The following is a 25,849-nucleotide window of genomic DNA, read 5'->3' as shown; positions in this document are numbered from 1 at the left end:
CATCATTTTGTTTTCAGATAAGATTCAAAATGGCCGACTGGCGGCCATTTTGTTGTAATAAATGTGGTTCTAGTGCCATATCTCTGACTTGCTGTGACTGATTATATCCAAATTTTAAATATTCATTATACATCATGTCATAGATATACAGATATATATTGGTTTGACGATCCTATAAAAATGGCCGAATGAATGATGGCCATTTTTGTGCTAAAAAATCATCAAAATCAAGCATTTCTCGGCTGTTTACAGATGGATTTTGTTCAAACTTGGTATATACGTTGGACATTATAGGACCTTGATGCACATCATTTTGTTTTTCAGATAAGATTCAAAATGGCCGACTGGCGGCCATTTTGTTGTAATGAATGTGGTTCTAGTGCCATATCTCTGACTTGCTGTGCCTGATTATGTTCAAATTTGAAATATTCATTATACATCATGTCTTAGATATATAAATATATTGGTTTGACGATCCTATTAAAAATGGCCGAATAGTGGCCATTTTTGTGCTAAAAAATCATCAAATATCAAGCATTTCTGGCATTTATGGATGGATTTTGTTAAAACTTGGTACATACATTAGACATTACGGGTTCCTGATGCACGTTATTTTATTTTTAGATCAGATTCTGAATGACTGACTAGTGGCCATTTTGTTCCATGGAGCCATATCTCTGACATGCTTTGACCGACTATGTTCAAATTTTATGTATATTCGTTATACATGTATTCAAAATGGCTTATTTTGTTTTAATTGACGCTGTTCCAGAGCAATATCTCTCAATATTCGTTTGACGATCAGATACAAATATCAATCATTTAAATGTTAAAAAAATCATCATAATCATATTTCTTACATGTTTATATTCCAGCTATATTACGATAAACAAAACTATACATCTTAAATTCGATAACTAACGGGGACTGTGCCATTCATGGCTTGTTAATATCTTATTTAACTGACAGAAAGCAAGTTGTGTATTTGATGGATAAACAGTCGGATGCTGTCAATATTCGACACGGTGTACCACATGGTTCAATTTTAGGACCATTGTTATTTCTTCTATTTATTAATGACCTACCATTATTTCTTGAAAAAAGTTCCATTGATATGTATGCTGACGATCAAACTCTGTTATCGTCTGGACCAAGTATCAACGTAGTCACAAAGTGCATAAATGATGATGATTGACCAATTTTGCGTTGGATTAATTGCAATTACATTTCAAGCAACACATCTAAATCAAAATTTATGCTCGTTGGATCCCGTCAAGGCTAAATAATAATGGCGAAGATTTTCTGGTTAACTTCAATGGTGAAATAATTAAAACAGTCAGTTCCGAAAAGTCGCTCAGGTGTTATTAGATAAAACTCTATCATGGGATCATCATGTTGATATGCTTTATAAAAAGCTTAGCCAAAGAATTGGTGTTCTTATGAGAGTTTGCAGCTTCTTACTTATTTCACTCAGAAGAACATTGTATTTTTCATTTATTCAGTCGTTATTGGACTATTGCTGTATAGTATGGGGCAATACAAGTCAATCCAATTTAGTGTATAAGCTTCAGAAAAGGGCAGTTTGTGTGATTTCCTCTGACAACTTTAGCCAAACATAGTATCTTGCCAATCGATTACATACTTTCTAGGTATCGTAATGTATATGGCAACCAACGGCTTGGCGCCTTTATATATAAGCAAAATGTTCAGTCCTATTTCCCTAACCCACAAGTTTAGTTTACGCATTACTAAATGGAAAACTTCTATTGGTCAGAGGACGTTTCAGTATAGAGGGGTAACCCTATGGATAACTTACCATCCAATATCAGAAATTCAGCCTCATTAGGCATTTTAAAGAAAACTTACAAAATATATGTTAGTGAAAAAATTGTTGTGAATGGCTCAAGCCTATAGTGTGTATATTGTGTTTTTTGCTCCTACAGAGGGCCCAATAAAAATTACTTTATTGTATATTGGCCCACCCTCTTTAAATAAATTGTTAAATATGTTAAATAAATATTTACCGATCCTCCTGAAAAAATTCCAGACCATTCTGGTAAAGGAGAAGAAGGACGCGTTTGCAGATATCAAACACCTGGCTCGAAAAAAACACCAGGCTCTGGCTGTTGAAAAACTAAGGCAATTTCTCAAACAATCGAGGAAAAAAATACAGGACCCCCGAAAGGGCCTTAAATAAACCAGTGCTTCGGCACACAAACCTAAAGGGCCTTTTTTCAGGGCCACCACATCCTCCCAAATCAGAACTACCATTATTACTATGGACTCTGTCCATACACATAACGCAATAGACACTTCTCACATAAGAAACACATTGCAAGATGCAAACTAATAAAGAAATACAATTCAAAACTGGCTAAGAATAAACGGTTGGCTGATCAAGCTCAGTTGGTCTCAAATTTTATTCGGAATTATTCGAGTAAAATTCTAACCCCAACAGAGGTCATTGCCCTTGGCAACGGACTCAAATTTATACCAACGCCACCTAAGCCAACCTATCACACTTTGCTCAGAGACATGTCTATGCCATCTAGGAGAATGCGTATCAAATATTTAATGCGCAACAAACAATCTCAACAACATCCTTTCAAAATGAAATCAACATGGAACCCACCAGACTCACATAACAGTAGCCTCGAAGATTACATTGAGGCAACCAAAATCGAGATATCCAAAATTACTACAAATAAACCCAAACAAAACATGAATTTTGCCGAAAGAGCAGTAATAAATAGACTACATCATGATAACACAAGTGTAATAAAACCATTCAACAAAGGTCGTTGCATTGCAATCATGAATACAACTTACTATATTATATGAAAGCCTTCGTCAACTAAACAACGAGCAATACGATACTAAAATTAGTGGTGACGATACCATAGTTACAACTAAGTTGGTCCAGGAGCTCGTTACAGAAATGTATAATCTGAAATTAATCAATTGTTATATTAAATTGTATAATGAAAGTAATAACATTCTGAAAGCTAAATAAATTAAACGATTCGGTCTATTACTGTTCCGACTGATGAAGGGTCCAACAAAGAACCCGAAAAAGCACCATCACATTAGTGAATAGTGAATAGGCCTTCTTCGTATTCAGTTTCGTATTCCAATATTGTTTCCGTGTTTACTTTTATCAGGATCACACCTGAAATATTTTAACACGGAATAATACGTCTGTTACGTATTTAGTTAGATAATGCAATACTTCCCTCAGTCGGTGAGATGTTCGTCAATCCACCACCCCCATCGATAATAAATGCATTGTTAGAGACAGTTTATACAGAAATACAGCAACAAATCTGAAACTTTCAGACCCCCTAAAAATAAAAATCATTCTTAAAAAATGTTATATTTTGTCTTGATTTTTTTTTAAGCATTGTCCGACATAGAATTTTATTTTCACAAAATCTTACTGCCCCCCCCCAGGATATCAAATGGTCCTTCCCTTACATCAAAGAAAAGACCGAGTTGCCTGTCCCTCTTCTCTATAGTCTTTGATTGCATGCATTTAGCGCATTGGGGGAATCGAGTGCATTTCCTGTATTCAGTGTATTGGGTGAATCAAGTGCATTGCTAGCCCTGCGTACAGTGCTGTGTGTACGGGGACGCGTTCGGTTGATAGATGTCCCCACCACAGCCCTGCGTACCTCCATAGACAAAGTCCGGGAGCGCACCGTAATTGGTGCGCAAGTTAAAAATAAGAAGTTTCCCGGTTGAAATCGGCTGAAATGACGATAGTTACATGTAACAACCATTACAAAGTTATCTGAAACTGAAATGTCTTTAAAAAACGACTAGTAAAGACGGACACGCGGAGGTACCGGAGAAATTATTCACCAAACGCCGCCATTTTTAATTTCATTCACGCGACAGAATGCGATAGTTTTTAGGGCAAAGTGGCCGATTTCAATCACAATTGGACTCAGAACTGGGAGTTCTGGATATATCTGGTAATCGATCATCATTTTTGGTAGCTGGGCATGTTATTTCATTAAAAAAGTTACATTTTTCAAAGTCCCGGACTTTGTCTATGGAAGTTCGCAGGGCTGTGGTGGGGAACCGAACGCGTCCCCGTACACACAGCACTGTACGCAGGGCTAGTGCATTGCCTGCATTTAGTGCATCGGGCGAATCAAAGTGCACCCACTTTATGATGCATGGCCATGCATATTTGAACAGACATATCTATATATTATTGACCTCTCCAACATCGTACTCGTGAAGGTTTACATGAAGCACCCCCCCCCCAAAAAAAGCGTGACGTACTGTACTAAGACAATTAAAAACAAAAGAATCTGCATATATTATCTGTAGAGGGCGGTCACTTCTCACGGCTGGGCTGAATGCACACGAAAGCCACCAGAGGATGCGTCACAATTCACAGATAAGAATTAGGAGTGTAATTTGATTTAGACTACATTGTCTTATTACGGTGTAGTTAGATAATAAATGATTACATAAGCAGGTAAGTGCGATATAAATAAACAAGAAATTTAAAGGGAGGTGGTCGTCGCGCTACGCATGTGCGACATTTGTGTTGATAAACATTGATTTTCGCATAATCCAATGCGCTCTTCTAATGGCAATCACAAGAATTAGATTTGACGTGGGCGCGAATTGTACTAATTACTGCAGGCGACTCCTATGAAACCTTCCAACCACTTGAAAAATACCTAATTAAAGCTTGGTAACGTCTTATTTTGCACGCAACAGTCAAAGCCCCAATTTTTTTTTATATGAGACCCATATCTCGCGCATAAATTGTCAGATACTCCTGTAAGAAGTGATTCAGGTGGGATTCCAGTACTGAACGCTTTGGACAGACCAGCATCTAAATTATATGGTGCAACTTGCATTCAATAAAAATAGTTGTTTCCATTGCATTTTCTGTCACCTGACCTTTACACCCCAAGAATTAGAATAAATCAAAACTATATAGACAACTTTTGTTATCTTTCACAAAATAAAACAAATATTTTTTAAAATAAAAGATCAGCCGAAAATAGAAAATTACGTTCCTTTGGTTCAAAATTGCCAGTAAGATATGTAGAAAAAATAAATAAGAAAGTTATACCGACAATTTGGTGAGAACTATTAGGCAAGTAAAAGTACATACATGCATGCGTACACCCACACACAAATCTGCGCATGTGGTAATTTGAAAATGCCGATATAATACTGGGTTACGGTAATTATGTAATTCTGATTTTTCTTTGTTTATCTCAAAATATTGGATTTGTATCTTTATTTTGGTCTTTAACAATAAGTTTCATTCTGAAATCATTTTTCAAACTTGTACCACTATGTATAATCTTATGAACATGATTGCGGGAAATAATTGTGTCTGTCTGATCAAATGACAGCAGTCATAGATTTGGCCCACAAGTAAAGTGTTTATTTTCGCTAATTTAACCAATAGTAAAATTTAACAAATTAAAACCAGTGAATATTTAAATTTTCAAACCAGTGAAATTAAAATATAGTGAATATCCCTGAAACATTAAACCTGCAACTACTGCCCTGCAACTATTGCCCTGCAACTACTGCCCTGCAACTATTGCCTCCTGATTTATCTTTCTACAGGAAGCATGTATCACCACAGGAAAGATCTCATACTTACCTCAGGAAGTGGTCATGAAGAATATAGGTTTACATCAAGTACAAGACTATACATAGAACACAAAGGAGTGCTCATTAACAATGAGATTGACAGGAATAATTTTTTTCCACACACACACACAATGAAACGATGGCAAATAATACAAATACAATAAAAAATCACACAATTATGTACCTAACAGGAAAATTTATATAAATAAATAACATGAAACGTAAATTGTATGATACTTCGATAAAAGCTGATTTACAAGTTCAGTAACGCCAGAGTTTAATACAAAACAGCCAAGTATCTTTTCAGTCAAAAATAAAGTATTTTAGTTTTCTTTGAATACCAATGTCAAATTTTGTCATCTTTTATGAAATAAATCAACATAACTTTTTTCTCCAAACTCAAAACAGCACAAGCTGAAAAGTTCAGTAAGCAATATAAAATTATGTCCAATTCGGTTCAAAATTAACTGATAAATGTAGAGAATCAAAGAAAGCTTTGAGTATTGGAGACTCATTAAAAATTTATTCAAAATGACTTGCACTTGTGATATTGATGGAAAAAATTACTAAATATTAAACGAATCAGGTAATTAAAATGTATAGATTACCCTAATAAGGCCTGCACAATATCACAGACCATCTATGAACTAAGTTTATTGAAATGAGATTAGAACAAACAATTATGAATTATTAGACAATTAATATGAACAGATTTTAGTCCAAAACTAATCTAAGTCTGTGCATTAGTCCAGAGTATCTATTTACCAAGTTTCATCAAAATCCAATGAGTGGCTCTTTAAGACATCAGTGGATCAGTCATAGAACAGATACAAATTAATTAATTATCATGCAAATTAGGTAATTAATATGTATGGTTTCAACCAAAACCTAATCAAATCTGGGCATTAGCCCAGAGCGTCCATGAATCAAGTTTCATCAAAAACCAACATGTGGTTTTTAGAGATATCAGTGGAATGGACAGACAACACACACACGCAGACAGACTAACTGCAAAGACTTCAATTTGTCCGCTTTGCAAAACTAATAAAAAACTAATCATTATTTTGGTAGGAAACAATATGGGGATAAAAAGGTTGACATACCACATACATACATACAACAAAACACGTATATTGTTATGTTTTTATTTGCAGCATTCTAATGCAAGATAGTTTGTTCTAAAGCTAGATACAAGACATTACAAATACTTAAGTATGAGAAAGTAACAATGCTCAACCAAAAAAAATAAAAATACAGAATACTCTTTTGAAATTATATTTCTATTATAACAAAAATAAATCTGTGTACGTGATATTCTGAAAATGACGACAATAATATTGGGTAATTATTGTAATCTAGAGCTTTTAGATGTCTATCATGTTTGATCCATAATAAAAACATTAATGCTGCCCTCTGAGATCATTCTTTATAATGAAAATTTCAGATATTGCTTTTACTTTTTTAAACAAAAGGTTTGTCAATTGGTCTTAACATTTCATGTAGGGAGGAGCAGATTTCAGTTTGTCATTTGCTAACTATTTTGAGTAGTATTCTGATATGTGATTAACAAAGATTCTTCTCTGTTTTGAATTACCGCAGAAACCTCAGTTTTGGAATAAAGCCAAAGGAATGTTTTCAGATTATAATTTTAAGCTATTTTGTTAACAATATGAAATGCATTCAAAAAGTGGAATGATCATGAAGATTACGCATTTTATTTGTTTGAATAGTATTCCAGATACATTGTTATTGAAATCGCATTTTTAGTCTCAGAAAAAAGGTGTTTCTGGTCATTTTGTTTTCCAACAAAATAAACGGAACAGTATTTTGGATTTATTTGAAGAACAATTTGGCTTAGACAACTGTCTATAAAAGTTTTGTGATTTCAATGTCTGTCCTTTTTATAGTTATTTTAAATCAGATAATATGTGTTTGGCAAATTACAATGAACTGTTACTATGACAACTGAATGTTTAAAATATACACACCAAAATCAATTGCAATGCATATTGGGAAATGAAAAACCAAATATTGGAATAGTAGACAAAGAAAGATTTGATAGAAAAGTTAAATACATTCATCTCATTATCTATATTTGAAGAAATGTACAACTGTGGTTGAGCATATCATGATCAATCCTTTCTGGTCTACATATATTAATATTATATCTGTCGATATACGTGTTGACTAATATGCGTTTGTTTGGTCCCTATTTTACTGAATAATAAATATGCCATAAAAATATCCATCTTTGTAACAAATGTTTTGTAAATGGTTTGTTTGAAAGTGTTACAGAGAACATTCAAAAACTAATACTCCTGAAATCTGTAAATGGAGACTGAATTTAAATAAAAATGTAGACCTTGTCACTAGAGGGCAGTATATCGATACCCGATCACATGTGGGAATAGGAATCATAGACTTCTTTACCAGCAGTCACCCTCCAGCAACTCCAGTGTGATGTTACCAGAAAAGTTTGATACAAGGTGAAATTTTTACTAAAAGTTACTATAATAATATATCAGTGTAAATACATGTTTTTACAAAGTTATTGCTACATTGTATTTTCCATATATTGTCTTGTACACAGTATGAATTTGCTATAGTATCTCCATGACAACATTAACAGAATTATTGCTCATATGGTGTAATCTTATTGTGCAACTTTGTGACGCGACTGAGCAAATTTTAGCTTACAATAAAATATACATGCCTTTGTACAATTAATTTATTAAAAGATACCAGACTTTAAAAGTAGTAAAAAATTTTATTCTCACTTCTCAAATTGTTAAAAATTCTCTAATCTCTGACTATCATTTATTTTCCCAAGTACAAGACAATACATGGAACACAGGAGAGTGCACATTAGCAAAGAGATGGACAGAGATCTCACATCCCTGAATGGTAAATGTTCAGAATTAATGTAAACATCTAATGACATTTTTTGGTCCATAGCATTTTTTTTTCAATGCATCAATATTTGTCATAACATCATAAAATATTTATATTTTTTCATTACCGTACAAAATGTTTTTTTGAAAAATTATGGATATTTCTTCTATTAATTTGATTTGTAAATGTTGACTTTTTGTGATGTAAATTATCTGAACTCAAACCAATATACATCCTAGTCCAGTTCAAAAAAAAACTCCAGGAGGTTGTCACTCACTTGCTTCAAATATATTAATATATGTATATATATAAGTATGGTTTGGCCAATCATTCCTCATGAATATAGAGGCAGGTGCATCGTGATGGCCGTCACCTAAGATTCTTCATCAAGAGTGGTTATATAAACACACTAACATAGAGTAAACAAGCAGCTGATGTATTAATACATGCAGTATGCTATTATTTCTCTGTAAGAAGAAGAATTTTCCCATATGTGAGGGATTTCCATCAGATGGGATATTTTTCGTGGCTGTACACTGGTAGCCACGAGTGATTTGCAATCTGATTCCGAAAATACATAGGCCATCGCACTTGATAACATTTTGTGCGCATACGTGTTCGCAGTGGCTGCATGGCTGACAAGATAAAATAATGGTTTTGTCTGCTACTGTTGCTACTCGATATATATTTAATAAAACAGGGCTACAATATTTCACTCCGCATTCACATGCTGGTTGCAAGAAAATGTTAACAAATAAAAACACAGTGTTATATGCTATCATATTTCACAATTATGCCAACCAACATGTGAATGTTTGATAACAAATTTCGCTCACTGATCGGCACTAGCTCAGGATCTGTCGTGATTACATTGCCCATATATTGTGTTATTTACAGGAACACGTACATGTATATTTAAATACAGTAGCAGCAAAAAACCTAAGAAAATTTTATTTTCATATCCGAGCAAACCGGTTCTTGCCAATCAGTCACTGCGTACGCACACCCACACAAATCATAAAAACAAGTGAGATAGCCTATAGCCTATACATTGCTTCTGCATCTGACAGTTGCCAACAATCAGCTTAACACGATGCATATCTATTCATCAGATTGTTTTTATAAGCAATTAATTGGCAAACCAGTCACAACAACTTCACATAGTTTTATTCTAGCAATTTTTAAAATTGCACATCAAAAAACAATTAATAGTCTTTTGTGGGTATGTTTTATATTGCACTTTGATATTAATGACAACTGCTTATGATTTATAGTAAAATAAAATGTGCTTTTTTGCACACAACCTGACATATTCACATAACTATATGGTGTGATCGGATGTTATTCATGAATGAACAGACAGTATGATAAATATGCTATTATTAGTAACAGGGGAAATCCCTAAACACACCCAGTTTTTTTTTATTTACCTTTTGTTCTCACAGACAAGCTGAAAAATTAGCATGTCTGAAACGTATGTAAATCTCAGTTAGCCTTTTCTATTCATTCAGTTTTATTTTCATGCTTTCTATTCATTCATTTCGTTTTATTTCCAAACTAGCTGTCAGGCTAGTTATGTAATTTAACCATATTCAATATGTATATCCTTTTTTTAATTAATATTTTCAATTTTATTAATATAACAATCCAAGCCTTATCAATTATCTCAGTTCATATTGGTCAAAGCTATTGCATTTAGGGAGTTGTTGTGATACGCTGGGAAGCCAATTTTAGTTTTTTGCACCATGGTTTTAGTACATGTGCGTACTGATTCAGCTCAGTAAGTCTATATCCGTTGTGAGTTTTATTTTGAACTGGACTTTTTACAGATACATGTGCAGCCATTCATTTATCAAAAATGGCTTTTAGGGTGGACCATTTAAAATCCAGGGGAGGGCATTGAAGTTAGAAAAATAATTGTTTTGCTCACTGATAATCTGATAAATATATATATATATATATATATATATATATATATATATATATATATATATATATATATATATATATATATATAAAGTTAACAATTAAATGAATAATCAATTTCAAAAATTATTGTTAACAAAAACATTTTCCCCTTAAATCAAAGCCCTCCCCAGGATTTCAAATGGTCCATACCTAATCATGTTTCCGTCTTTTACACCTGAGGCTGTCAATCTCTTTGCTGGAAGCACACAAGTTAAGCTGTCTACACAAAGCAAACCAAACAAGGTTTTCTAAAAAGGACCAACAAGCTTATGATAAAGTTTTCCCAAAATTCTAATAATTGTCATTATTCCTGTATTTCTTTATTTACTGGGGTTTGAAAGGAATTTTTTAATTCACATGTACATGTATTTATGGTCTAATCTGATTCATTTTTTCCCCGACACATTGAAATACATAGTGTACATTAACAGTGGCATTGTCATCCAATGTCTTAATTTTAAAACCAGCCACCCCACAGAAATAATAATTACCCCTCACTGTAGTCTGTTTACACAGTTGTGTTAGTCATTCATACTGCTATGTATTTCACTTTCAAGAATGATGTCAATAACTGGGACAGATATAAAATCTTAACAGCTTGTTGGTTCAGTTTGGATTTCAGTAACCTTGCTAATTCTAGATTAAAATAATTGTAAATTATACCATATTATACCATATATACCATACAGAGTGTCATTATAAAATAATGATCTCTCTGACATCTGTGTAAATATCAATTAAAAATGAAAAAAAATTGTACTCCAGAGTAAATGAAATGATAGAAATCATCAAGTAATGAGGTATACTCTTGTCATCTGTGTAAATATCAAATAAAAATGAAAAAGAATTGTACTCCGAAGTAAATGAAATGATAGAAATCATCAAGTAATAAAGGTATACTCTGTAAATGAAATATTATATGACATAATATATCCATTCAACTAGTATACACATTGCCTGAGATTTCTTAGACTTCATCAACTACTTGGTCCACACAACTGACCAAATCACCATTTCTGAAGGGCAGATCACCTAGAGATACTAAACATAAAATATGCATTATATTAAAATATGTATTACAGTATTGAACAATCTATCATTTTGATTTTGTATACTGTGAAATACTTTATTTTAGCTGGAATAAATTTTCGCTAAAAAAGCTTTTTGAGTGTTTTGTATGGAATTTATTTTCACTGATTTTTGAAAAGTTGAATGTGAGACATAGAAAAAAAAAAGTATATTCGCTGGATTTTATTTTCACTGAATTTTGATGACTTGAAATGGAGACATAGAAAAAAAAAAGTATATTCGCTGGATTTTATTTTCACTGAAGCATCCCTTCAGTGAAAATAGTGAAAATAAATTCCATACCGGTAATATATACCGGTATATGTGCAGGAAATCCCCAATTGTGCATTGTGTACATGAAACACATTACAAACATGTAGATTATTTATGGGCATGTTCCCTGCTCACTTTTATACTATAAAGGTATTTAAATAACACATGGTGTTTAAAGTTCACATACTAGTACCTGGAGCAAACCTGGCAGCTTTGTCATCCTCAGGAGAAGCTACAATTGGATCATCACTGCTCTCATTGTGATTCTTGTCTCCATTGTTGTCACCAATATCATCATTTTGATTGGCTAAAATGAACAAAATCAGCATTGTATGTATATTACCATACTACTGATATATTACTAATATTCATCATAGAATAAAACTGTCAAAGAGAGGATGTGCATTTCTCAAAATTATGTCAGAAATAACATTCATGCAGTCATTTATAGTGCTGTATGCTACCTATAATGTATGAAGTCAAGCTTGTGTGGCCTCCAATGTGTTAATACCTGAACAATTAAAGATTGAATTCAGGGAAATGCCCTAAGGTAGATGCGCTATGTCACTATTTGCAATGTATTAATTTTTCTGACCAAGAATTTTACTGTTTTGATAAGACACCTACAATATTATTTCACATATCCTATAGTTAACTTCAAGAGTTTATCCATTGAAGACAGTTTGATCCAAATGTATATTTAGCACTGCTGAGAATATGTAACTTCACATATATGCAATGCATTGTGGGAGAGAAACTATATATATATATATATATATATATATATATATATATATATAGGAAGGTAGTCGATTATTCCAGGTGAGAGTGCTCGATACTAAACGATGAGTTTGTAGAGCAGATTTACATACGTGGACAGAGAAATTAAGACACGACTACATGAGTAAAGTTCACTCTACAGTACTGTTTCATAAGGTACATGGAGTACCTCACTCATCAGGAGTTAAGACTTTATTAAATAATCCACCGAAACAGACTACGTTATAAGCGCTACAGATTTGCATAACAATGGAGTGTGTTTAAAACTAGTTGTTGCATAGCAACGATTTGGCTCTGTGTCTACAGGAAGAAAAAAGCTCATTTCTTTTATTTAAACTACAGTAATGTGGTTGGAAAATTATAATATATTTCTCTCTAATACATAAGTTGCAACGTTTGCTTGAAGTATTGTATGGTGCAGCACGCGATAACACTCTCCATTTGATGTCGTAATCGATGTTATTGTCTTTTAATGACCAAGCGTATTTACTGAGCTCTGTTGCGTTTCTCAATGATTGGTTGCGTAGCGATGCAGTGTGGTTTCTGTACCGGGTTTTAAATTCATTTCCTGTTAGTCCCACATATGTTTCACACTTGTTGTTGTCTTGCCGTCTGATATTAGCTTGGTAAACCAAGGCCGATTGTAAACAATTTCCGTCTAAGGGGCATTCAGATTTCTTACGGCAGTTACATAATCTGTTGATCTCGGTACTGGGTGTATTGGTGTTGGCCGCTGTAAGTTGTTGTTTGTTTTGATTGCAGATTATTTGCTTCACGTTATTCGTACAACTGTAGCTCAATTTGATGGTGTTACGGCTGAAAATTTTCCTGAGTTTGTTTCCCTGTTGGAAACACTTATCAACCAGGGTGAGGAATCTTCTCCCGACGCTGTTAGTGACATTTTTACTGAAGGGAGGGTTAAACCAGAGGATGTTGTTACGAGGTCTGTTTGTTCTTCTTCTTTCCGCGGGGGGTTCGAATTTGAGGTGATAATCATATCCACTTTGATTTAGAGCTGTCTGGTAAGGTGGCGCGGCTAGATCAAAGTGTTTTTCGTCTGATGAAAGATATGACGATCGTTTGTTGATTCCTGCCGGTATATTCTTTGTGATGGAGGGTGGGTGGTTGCTCTCTCTATGTACGTATAGTGGGTGGCTGTTGGGTTTAATATATGGATTGTAAGAGCTGTCAGTGAGGTTGAATGTGACGTCCAGGAAGTTGACAATATTTTTATTAGCTTCGATTGTGACTTTCAGACCGTGTAGTTTGAAAATACGACAGATGGCTTTTTTTATTCTTTCAGTTTCTTTGGGTGTGTTGTCTACAGCGGCTAAGCCATCATCTCTGTACAGGCCGATCATTTTTCCGCAAATATCATGTAGCTGTGACAATAAAAAGCATCCAACTAATTCACACGTCTCTGCGCCGTCGAAACTGCCCATAGTTACGTCGAATGAGCTGGTGCTCTTCTTCTGCCAGTAGTGGCCATTATGTGATAACAGAGACTTTTTTGAATGTAGAATAATATTTATTTCTTCTTCCGAAATATGGTCGTATGAAGAGGCGAAGTGTAACACTTCATACATATGTATATATATATATATAATGGAAAACTATTATGAGTATGATACTGAAAACTGACTGATCCTGAAAACAAAATTGTGAGATATGATAAAATAATCCCACCATGGAAATAAATGTAAAAATGTCAATGTTTTGGACTTTGATGACATGAACTCACAATAATGAAAGTCTGACAAGCTTGACCATACCATTTAATGCAGCTGATGTGTAACGCATCATTTAATTAGCATGTCACAGGAAAGTATGCCTGCTTTTTTTCATTTTATTTATTAGAAACATTAATTGCTACTTTTAAATTGTTTAAAGAATCCTCCCCTGGTATCCAAATGTCACATATACCTGGAGTAGTTGCATTGTCTTCGGGAGTGGTCACTATTGTCTTCTCACTGCTGTCCATTTTATTCACATAATCCTCTCCATGGCCTATAATAAAGCAAATAATTAATAATTTATCATACTTTAAATACTGTAATATATAAGTTATGCATGCTGTAGTGTTTTCCCAAAGAAGGGGGGGGGGTGAATGGGAACATATTTTGTTTCCCATCACATTCAATTACCATGGCTAAAGTAAGGTTATCATACCTTACCTCTATCTACAACCCTGAGTTATGATATGGTGAGGTAAGGTAAGTTAAGGTATGGTAAGGTAAGTTAAGGTATGGTAAGTTAAGGTATGGTAAGGTAAGATAAGGTATGGTATGGTATGGTATGGTCTGGTATGGTATGGTATGGTAAGGTTATCATACCTTACCTCTATCTACAACCCTGAGTTATGCAATAAAGGATTGAATATTGATGAATTGTAAATCGCAGTTTAATAATGACCGAAATTCAGAGGCAGTAACATTGATTACTGAGAGAAGTATATGTCTAAGTAAGAAGGTAAAATGTTCTATGTTTAAGCAACTTGTACATGATACCACTCTATATTAATGTCTATATTAATATCATACCTGAAAGAAGTGGTCGTGTAGATCCATTTTGTCCAATATCAGGTGTCGGAGCATGATCTGTATTAAATTCACATGTATGCATGTCAATCATCAGGAGGTAACATGATTGTGGGGAAACTCCCCTTGCAAGACATTTAGCCAGCCGCCTGTCTGCCTGGCATTTCAGACAAACAACCACATTTCAGACAAATACAAAATTCATTTGACAGGCCAAATCTTTACAAATCTGTACAATTTTCATTGAAAATAATCCACAAAAATAGACTATAAATCTATGGCTAGAGTAGCAACTTTTAGACATGCAGGCACTTTCTAATTATGCAAATTAGGTAATTATTATGCATAGATTTAAACCCCAAACTAATCAGGTGTGTGCACTGTCCTAGAGCATTCATGTACCAAGATTCATTGAAATGTAATGACTAGTACTTGAAATATCAAAAGCTTGAAAATTGACTAATTATGCAAATTAGGTAATTAATATGCACGGATATTACCAGTAACCTACAACCTATAAAGTCTGTGCATTGTCCTATGACATCTTTCTACCAAGTTTCATTAAAATGTAATGATCAGTACTTGAAATATCAGTGGAAAAGTAGAAAATTGAATAATCATTATGCAAATTAGGTAATTAGTAAGCATGGGTTTTTACCCAAATCTAACTAAATATGTGCATTAGTACAGAGCATCTATGTACTAAGTTTCATTAAAATCTAATGAGTGGTCTTTAGAGATAAGTGAAACAGGCATGGAACGTACAGCTACAAAATTGCTAATTATCATGCCAAATAGGTAATTAATAACTCTTCTAGTTTCTTGTTCATTTTAAATACACAACAATATTTGACTTGTTTGAATAATATCTAAGTTCCCTGTCATAAGTATACAAGTCATTATATATACATCTCCTTTACATGATTTAACTTGTATGAGGCCAATGTTTATTGAGGACAGTATAGGTTGTGTTGAGGGAATTATTTGTTTAAATATAATTTTGGAATAACACTATGCATTTTCATTTTGAGCAAAACTGTAATTTTTGTCTGTACTTTTTGCATATATGCAAATTAGGCTGATAATTGTGTCGTTGATTATGGCCAACCATGGTACATGTAGTTTATATTTGTAACCATGGTTATACTTCAAGATAGAAAACTACAATGTTTTTTGATATAACCATGTTCAGTCATGACATAGCCTTTACATCTACATTAGTCCAGATTCAAAACATAACACATTGGAAAGCAGAATTACACATGCAACCAAACATTTCTTGTTTTATAAAACAGAAAATGTATAGTATGAATAAGAGAATATGATATTTGAGAACAGAAAACAAGAAATACATACATCAAAAAGTAATTTTTTACTAAATCTTCTTGTGATTTTTAGTGAATTTTGAAAAAAATCCCCAATTTATTAACACTTACTCATGACAGGGAGAGCACAGATGCATATGGCTGTCTCACATATGCGGGGCTGCATTACTAAAAATAGTGTCAACTCGTGGGAGTGCGAGTAATTTCTATTGGTTTGCAAAGTATTTTTTTTTTTTAACATTTTTTTATTGCTTCAATAAATTAAGATATACAAAACAGACAGAATACAGTAAAAAAACAGACAAAAAAAACCAAACAAAGCGAACAATATGGCAAGTTATATATGTTTTCAAATAATAGAGAGTAATTATGACTATAATTCTTCAAATGTCGACCATTTTTAATTGTGAATTTCAATTGTACCATGTTTTTTGGCAATATATTCTTCAATTTGTTGCGTTCTAGTAACAAGTGATTTTAAATTAGTGAAAACAGGCAAACATTTCTGCATCTTACACTGGTACAAGTACTGTTTTCCCAAAATCAATAAATGGTTTGTAATCTTTGAAAAATTGACATTTCCTAAAATAAAATCTTGAAGTGTTTGAAATCTGCCCCACAATGGTTTGCAAAGTCTTACACAAACAACAAATACAACAAACAGAAAAATGATATGGTAATTACAGTTACATTTTTAGTATTATATGTTATTCACTTACCAGGTACATCTATCAATATAATTCCATTAGGATCAGATGGTGATTCGGTGTCAGCTAAACCATATGCTACACTTTTCACATCCTGATTTTGAGCTGTATACATGTATGTATTAGAAAGAGTAAAATTATTAATAAAACAATTTCCAAAAGTAATAAGTTTAAGGTCAAATTTTGACAAAAATGCTCATAATTTGTGTTTCTATAGTGTTTGGTGAAAAACAGAAACAAAGAATTCAAAGACAAGAGCATAAATTAATGTACATGTGTATATATGTATAAAAGAAATTGTAACTTAGCTATACCATATATTGTAAGCTATTTAATTTTCACTGCTAGGATTAAATGGCATATGTCATTAAATCCCAAAGTTTTGCAATAGTCATAGAACCCAGGAGAAATTGTCAATACTACAATATATCATGATTTGTACTGACATAAGTTGTCTTTGAAACAACTTTCATCAACAATAGTCAAAGCATGTCCGAGAAATGGTTAAGGACACATGAAAATAACACCAACACAGCCAGTTCACCATTTTATATCAAAAATGACATGTAACTGACCCACCATGAATAATGTTTATACCAAGTTTGACTGAACTCAGTCCAGGCATGCCTGAAAAACTGTTGATGACATGTTCAAATGTTGATTTTTGGTGTTTGTTTTTGGACACAAAAAAGGTCACCATTTTGAAACAAACTGATGCGCATCAGCCCCCCCCCCTGTTCTCTTGGAAAAAATTAACATGTAACAGATGGAGCCCAATATTATATAGTTCCCTTTTTACACTGGGCATGAATGACAACCTTAATATACATGCAATATATCTTACCAGTCTTGAAAAAGTTCTGTAACCGAATTCTTAGCTTCTTATTTTTATACAAAACTACTGTAACAGCTATTACTATGATGAATAGTGAACCAACAGTCAAACCAATTATCCACCTTAGATTGTTGCTTTTCTCAGTGTCTGAATCTTCACCTTCACTTTGAGAAGATAGCCAATCTATAATCATAAATAACAGTGAGAGTACTCTTACTTTATGATACAAACAAACATCTATCATCTTCCTGTCAGTGAAGTTGATCATAATTATTAAAGAAATATTATGGTTATAACAATTTTATTGCATACCAAAACCATGGTAGTTTATATGGTGGATATATTATACAAAATAGCATTAATTTGTGTTTACAAAAATCAGACTTCTCAAATCAAGATGTAACTGCATGAAGCCCAAAATAACACAGACATTACTTCAGACAGTTAACATATACAGTGACTTATTAAGTGGAATGCAAACAAAAGTATTTGAGTTGGGAACGCTTATGCAAGAGTGAGATTGAAACGGGATCTTGGTATCAAGTCATGCTACTTGCAAACCCCAAGTAATGTACCTCTGATAGTACCTAGATATGGTGCTATATAGTACATGTGGTATCTGATTATGGTCATTCAGATATTTTAGCTGTTGAATGGAAATATTGATCACATGCTATGCAGTATTACCAACATGCAATATTATTGTTTTCTACATCCCGCAGAAAACAACAACAATATTCCTCTTGTGCAACACGAGCAGCTGACCAGATATAGAAGATAATATTTGGTAATCGTAGTCCTAAATAACTATTAAAAATAGCTAGACGTTTCGAGCAATGGCTCTTTATCGATAGCATAGAAGAAAGTGTAGTGTAGTGATTTATCAGTCCGAGCAGCGTTTATTTATTTATGACCAGATATAGTGTCCACAATAATCGCTGCTAACATGAAAACACAAATGAAACGTGCATGGTCATGAACAGTTTGGTTGGCTGGTGACTTGAGACCACAGCTATTTATATATGTACCACAGAACAAATTTGTAAACTTCAATTCAAAAATTACAAAATGATTATTATCTATATAACTTTTGGGTATATGAAGATCTAATGTCTCCCTGATGCTTCAATTTTTTACTTGAGATGTGCATCAGTGAATAATTGTCATGGGAACAAATCTTTATATATATCCCAAAGTTTTATAGTTAATAAGTATTAATTATATCATTAATATTTCAACATACCTTTACATTCTTCTTCCTGTACTTCGGGATGACCATCCAATACACTGCATTTATGACATTGATGTTGATACATGTAGCACCATTCATCAAAGAGACAGTCGGTCCTTATAACACACTCATGAAGCGCTTGGTTTTTAGTGCTTTTTTCTGCAATAATAGTGACAATTAATGTTTATATTATTACATTTCACAGCAGCTAACACATGTATATTAAATTTTGGCTGATCATAATTGTCTTATAGCTGTATAGAACTAGTACATGTACATGCATGTACCATGTAGAAAATGAAATATATTTGATCAACTGTGAACTACACTTTATAATATTGGACACCAACAAAATTGTTATATATAGTCACTGACTATTGGTCAATATTTAATTTTTTTTCAATGGCTGCCATTTCAACTGTCAATCACAGGATATCAACAGAGAAATTTCTTAGCGCTCCATGGGACAAAAATAGTCACCAATCAGTCTGAAGTCACCAAAACAAAAAACAAATTGACATGCATTCATCTATATATGTATACATTTTCTTTGTAGTACTAACTTTTGGTCTTTGGTACATGTATATCCACGCATACATGAAAAACAAAACAAAAAAAAAACATGGCCATGGCAGTCTGCAATTTTGTATCATTATCATAAAACAAACAGACGTACACTAGTAGCCTATCATGCAATATGTTCATACCAACTCAAATCAAACCAAGGTATGAAAAATGGTCGATGATATATTCAAAAATTGTCGTTGGACAGAGGTCAATGAAATGAAAAACAAATAGCATGTATACGTATATCATTATTAATGTCTTGTCTCTTTCAAAATTTGGATACAGCAGAAATGAATTAGGGATACATGAAAATAAAACCAACACGGCCACCCGTTGGACATTTTGAGTCAAATCACAACATGCATTGGTACAAACAATAAACTGCCATGCAAGGGTAATTCGTCATGTGTGATGTTCATGTTTAAAGTAAAACCAGTCAAAATATTTATGTCTATAAAGAAACAAATGATGACATGTTCAAATTTTATGATTTAATTTTCTCTGTGAAAATCACTGCCAGTCCGTTAAATTTCACCAAAATCCAAAAATATCTCAGAACATATAAACATTTCAAGTCATAATTTGGTTGAAGTTTGAAGACTTAAACAACATTAAAGATTTTTATAAACGTTAATTTTTTTTTAATTACATCTCAGTGATTATTATAAAATTGGAAATTAAACCATGAAGAAAAACATGGCAAAATATATGCACGAGAACAAAATCTGTAAAAAAATGTAATGCTCGGGTGATATAGATGACAAATGTGTGTTATACTTGATTTTGAGTTTTATGCATTTAGCAGAGATGCACTTTTGTAAAATTGTCATATTAATTAAAATTGGTCATAACCTAAAAAATAAACACTATTACAATATTAACAATAGTAGTAACAATATTAGAATTTGGAATACATTTCATTTCTTGGAGAAACAAGTTACATCCATTTATTTTGTAATCATCATTGCAAATATTTTATATTCACATAGTCATGCATGTTTGTTCTCTGCTCTGTTTACCATATAATGTGTGACAATAAAGTATTAAAAAGTATACACATACTGAGGAAAAGTGTAAAATCTGTATTAGAAGCCGCGACTTCTATTGAAATGGTACAATGCAACAGAGGGAATGCGGCGTCTATTAGAGCCATCAACACATATGAGAAATGATGAATTTTTGATTCTCAATTGTGAATGTGTGCGTCTTCTATTAGGGATGCAGCTTCTAATACAGATTTTACGGTACTACCAGTGATACTCACCAAGTTCTTCACATTTTTGTGAGATATTCTGGCCCTGAAACTCTGAACACTTTAAGCAATTCCCCTCAGGCTGTCCAATCATTACTGGAAAGCATGTCTCATCGTGCTCACATTCAAAATCATTCATGCACGTTTCTCTTTTCAACCTTCCAGCAATTGCACTTTCCACACAAGTAATATTGAAGATGACCAGGAAAACTAAGGATATATACTTATAACTTTTCATCTGAAATAAAATACATGTATTTGTAATAAATGTATGCATTAATATAGTGACATTACCAGTCAGTTGGTGTAATAATTCAGTAATAACAAATAACGTAATTACAAATTAAACACAATGTGGATTTTTCAGTTAATTACATTAAAGTATATATATTCTACCTAATAAATAGGGGTGATAAATTGATCAACATTTTTTGTTTCAAAAGTATGACATTACTCTTAATTAGGACACATGTCATCAATCTTTTCCATTTTTTCATAAAAAAATAATTTATCAGAATTTCCAATTTATGACAACCATCCATCATTCTATGGAGGTTTCACCCATGTCTTTTGTAATGTACACTGTACAGTGAACTTTCATTGAAACACTGAAGGGAACGTGGCGTAGATCGGGTTGATACAACAATGTACTGTCTTTATAGTGCATACTTTGTATTATTGTTATTATTTTGTTGCATTGGCAATGCCAGTGAATTTTCACGTTGAAACTAAGATAATTTGGAAGAAACAATCGAAAACATTCAACATAATCGCGTCTACACTATATGGGCCTTGTAATCTGTATACTGTATATAACATCAACGCGTTCACGCAACGATTTACATTTACACACACACAATATAGCGTGCAGTGGTAATTTCAACATAACACTGTACAAAAAATAGACAAACGTGGAACTCCCTATCCTACATGATGTTAATTTTGCGATGATCGCGAGGACCATCGATGTGTAGATGGGTTGAAGCTCGTAAACCAGACAGCAATTAACGGCTTGCTGTACTGCACCCCATCTTGCTTGCGAGCTGAAGCGTAAAATTCCCACAGCAGATCGGCGAGCTCAACGACAGGAAGGTATTCAAAATTGGTGGCGTAACACGTACTCCTCATTTAGTCTGCCGTGAAGTATTTTTTTTATTTCTTGCATTTGTGAGCACATTTAATTGGAATTCCCCGACATCGATAAAACGGGCCATCGTGTTTGCCTTTGGTGAGCTACTTTTATTTACACGTTGGACGTCAGTACCGGGTGTTTTTCGAGAAGTTGGGATTGGCCAGACGACGATTTGTGTTTGCCGTTATGGCGGGAATGACACCCATGTAAACTAAGAACAAATAATTATTTTTTATATAGCTCAGAGTTATTCATTTTCAGTTTTGATTTTAATCGTTTTCACCCCTTATTATTAAATGCCAGTCTCTTTATTTGTTTTCCGAACTCAACATTCTATTTCTATGCACAGTACGAGGCTTTGATACTCAGTAATGCAATATATTATTGCGAATAATCTGTGGTAATGACGTCATAAAATTTGCTGGTATTGACAATGCTATAATATAAGTATAAGACAATCAATGGTATTGGTCAAAAGTGATCACATGATCAATTGATAAATATTGATATTGGAGTGTATCAGCATATTCCTTGTCTCTGATGTCATTTTGTGTGTTACTGGCCCTCAAGTCATAACATCCGAGATACTTGGATTGTTGCAGACAATAAAAAATGATGGATGAAAATTTTTATAAGATTTTCCACTAGGGGCTAATTTTGCATCTGGCTCAAATTTTAACTGCCTTTTTTGGGATAATAAAACAGTTCGTCCCAAAGTTGACATCAGCCTCAGGCGAGACCAATAACTGTATAGTATTCTTTTAATATTTAAACCTTAGTATTGTACATTTTCCTGTTACAATAACTTGATTTAGGATGCCCAGAAGTGAGCAAAATTTATTTAAACTGGACATACATTATATACGTTGACGCTCTGGCTTAATGAAGATTTTGAGAGATGTACAATTGTCAATCACAAGAAGCGTACAGGTAATTCTCAATCACATGCTATTTAAGGTGTGTGGACTTGAACATCCACAGTGTATTAGGTTATTCAAACATTATGCCATTTAATCACGTAAGATGAGGTAATGACTTTTTTCAAGCCGCCATTATCGCACTGTATCGGTACATGTAGGTGGGCGACGAAAACATTTGTCTGCATTACGGTTACTAGTAACCGTGTCTGCATCTAACTCGAGTTGAACGTGTTCGCAGGTTGATTTATTTAGTTTCCGGGACTTATTAAAACATGTTTTTGATAACTAGCTGACAAATATGGACGCGGCGCGGGAGACTGTTCTAGAACAAACTATTGGTGTCCATTGAGTTCAGCAACATCATCATGAATCAAGACAATCTCAGTAAAAATCGGTATCCGAATATCGCGGCAATAGAAAGGGCCAATAGTAGTACTATAACTTAGTTATTGTTCAAAACACATGTTTCGCAGTAAATATAGATATTACTCACCATTTAATTTTACGCTTTCGGGATATTTCTTTAAAGAAGAATTGCACAGCACCATGATATCACAACTTGCTTTTTAGGGGATTTCCCAAGCCTCGCTATGGTGACACTGCGCGCCCGCTTACGGTGGACATAGCATCAACTTTCTACTTTACAGAGAATGCGAAAATTGTCGCTTGGACATATTATGAAAATATTATATTCAAAACAACAATTACAAGAGAACTGGTGATGGTTGTGAACCATAACTGCCTCAGCACAAAGACTGTTGTGTATTTCAAGGGAATGTAAAGGGAAATATATTGGAATGATACCTCTGTGTAATTTACAATATATCCGCATTAACCTTCACCGTGAAGTACAATATGGGAGTTGTCTTTAATGACTGGTAGGAGCAAGGCTGGGCACATTTTGCGAAATACATTTTTGTAGTAGTTAGTTAGAATTACCAGACACGTAATCGAGACATTGTGGGATATCGAAATATGAATGATAAGCAGCAAATGACATTTCCAGAGATATAGTTAGAATTGAAGCAAAGGAGTGGCCTATTAACCCATGAACCATACTCACACATATCTGTACATATCATCCTGTCTTATTGGGTGGTGGGGGAAAGCTGACATGTACACAATCATAATAACTGAAATGGTCTCGGAATGGAAAACTGTTTTATTACTTGTAAAGAATTATGAACAATATAAACTGAAATTTAGAAACTATGAACAATAAATAATGAAAATCTGTGATTTCATTTGCTGCACAGTTTTCAGTAAATTATTAACAGAACTATAAAATTTATAAAACACACAGAGATTCACTTCGCACGTGCGGATTTAGGGAGAGGCGCGACAGCCCCCCCCTTTCAGCCCGCAAAAAAAAATTGACAAATCAATTGACAAACCCAGCCCACGTCAAAAGGAGCGCGCCCCTTACTGAATTTCTGGACGCATGGAGCCGGGAACAGCCACTGGTGGCGCAGTATGCAATCGAGACCTAGACCTATTTCGGCTTGCCGCAATGTGATTAAAATAAGATCCTAGTTTCGGCTTTTTTTGTATATATATATTTTTATTTTGATCTAGTATTTAGTATAATCATGAAAACCTTATAAACATAGTGCAGACTTCATCTTTCAGTTTATTCATAGCGTTTCTTACCTTTAAAACAGTACTTCCTGGATAGTTGCTGCAGTTTTGCAGCTCTTATTGGCCGCTTAAGCTATTTTGGTATTACGTTGCGGTCGCCCCGCAACGTATACCACGACCAAGAGAGCTGCATAAACTGCAGCAACCTGGATAGCTGCTGTGTGTGTCTATGGAGACTTATGAAAGAGGTCCTGGGTTTCACCACATTGATGGTGCTGAACGTTGTCTTCGTATTCGAAGCCAACACATACGCGACGATACCAGATATACAACAGCTAACAAGCCACGCCAACCCAGCGACTGCCGAGGATTTGTACACACTCCCACCGTGTCATACGCTGTAATATACAATGACAATCCTGGTTTCCCAATAACGCTTGATCCAGTGCTTCGAGTATACCCGAAATATAATCTTACAATCGCTTACGAGTCGTCAAAACGTTCAGTTTGGTGACAGCTGTGAAGGACACCAAGATTTAACAATTACATTAGAACATCGCGATGTTCTTTTAACACATGAAACGGATGTGCATAAGCCTAAGTTTGTATAGTTTAAATACGCATACAAGCACCCGTATATATATTTTGACAATAAACCTCTCCTTCACCGTGACGTTGTGCAAATACAAACAAGACATTTCCAAGCACCCGACATTCTGACAGTGTAAGTCAGTGATGTGATGGTAAAACTTCAGTCGCTCCACAAATTCCAGCAATATTGTTGGGTTACCTTGTATTCTGGTATACAATTGCAACTGAACCTCATATTGTAAGATGACCTGCAACAGGAGGTTTAAAAATGCTGTCTATTCTACTCAATGACATAGCTTCACTTGTGAACACTTTCAAAAACAATGTTTCTACAAGTGTCGTATAAATCCGAATGGAAATTCCGGAGTGACGCCGAATATTTCTAACGAGTCACCCAATCTAAAAACGTCTTCTACCAGTCTAGGCCAATCATTATGGTGCGGGGTAATAAATTCTGATTAATGATATCGTTACCATGGAGAAGTATGTCTATTGTTTCACGAGAACGACTGTCCCTAGAGATTTTCGTCTTCTCAATTTCTCAAGATACACGTGCCAA

At 33.9% G+C, this 25,849-nt stretch overlaps 1 protein-coding gene across 1 annotated transcript; it reads right to left on the bottom strand.

Moving 5' to 3' along the window:
* Nucleotides 1-10,596: 10,596 nt before the first annotated feature.
* LOC102807927 (uncharacterized) lies at nt 10,597-23,705 on the bottom strand. Its single transcript, XM_078007980.2, has 9 exons — nt 23,615-23,705; nt 21,082-21,307; nt 19,263-19,409; nt 18,029-18,202; nt 17,197-17,289; nt 15,156-15,212; nt 14,539-14,622; nt 12,029-12,142; nt 10,597-11,535 (listed from the first exon to the last, which is right to left on the bottom strand). The coding sequence occupies exons 1-9, from the start codon at nt 23,615-23,617 to the stop codon at nt 11,462-11,464; spliced, it is 972 nt and encodes a 323-aa protein (XP_077864106.2). The 5' UTR covers nt 23,618-23,705; the 3' UTR covers nt 10,597-11,461.
* Between the last annotated feature and the right edge of the window lie 2,144 nt (nt 23,706-25,849).

Source organism: Saccoglossus kowalevskii, chromosome 8 (assembly GCF_978046115.1).
Source record: "Saccoglossus kowalevskii chromosome 8, keSacKowa6.1, whole genome shotgun sequence".
NCBI classification, from domain to species: Eukaryota; Metazoa; Hemichordata; class Enteropneusta; family Harrimaniidae; genus Saccoglossus; species Saccoglossus kowalevskii.
Note: the sequence above shows the minus strand (reverse complement) of the source record. Positions and strands in the feature narration are given on the sequence as shown.

What these genes read in the sequence shown, in the direction of transcription:
- LOC102807927 (XM_078007980.2), bottom strand. An exon ending in TATATTGATAGATGTACCTG is followed by an intron (nt 15,213 to 17,196) that starts GTAAGTGAATAA and finishes AATTTAATACAG; the next exon opens with ATCATGCTCCGACACCTGAT. An exon ending in TACACGACCACTTCTTTCAG is followed by an intron (nt 14,623 to 15,155) that starts GTATGATATTAA and finishes GCTTTATTATAG; the next exon opens with GCCATGGAGAGGATTATGTG.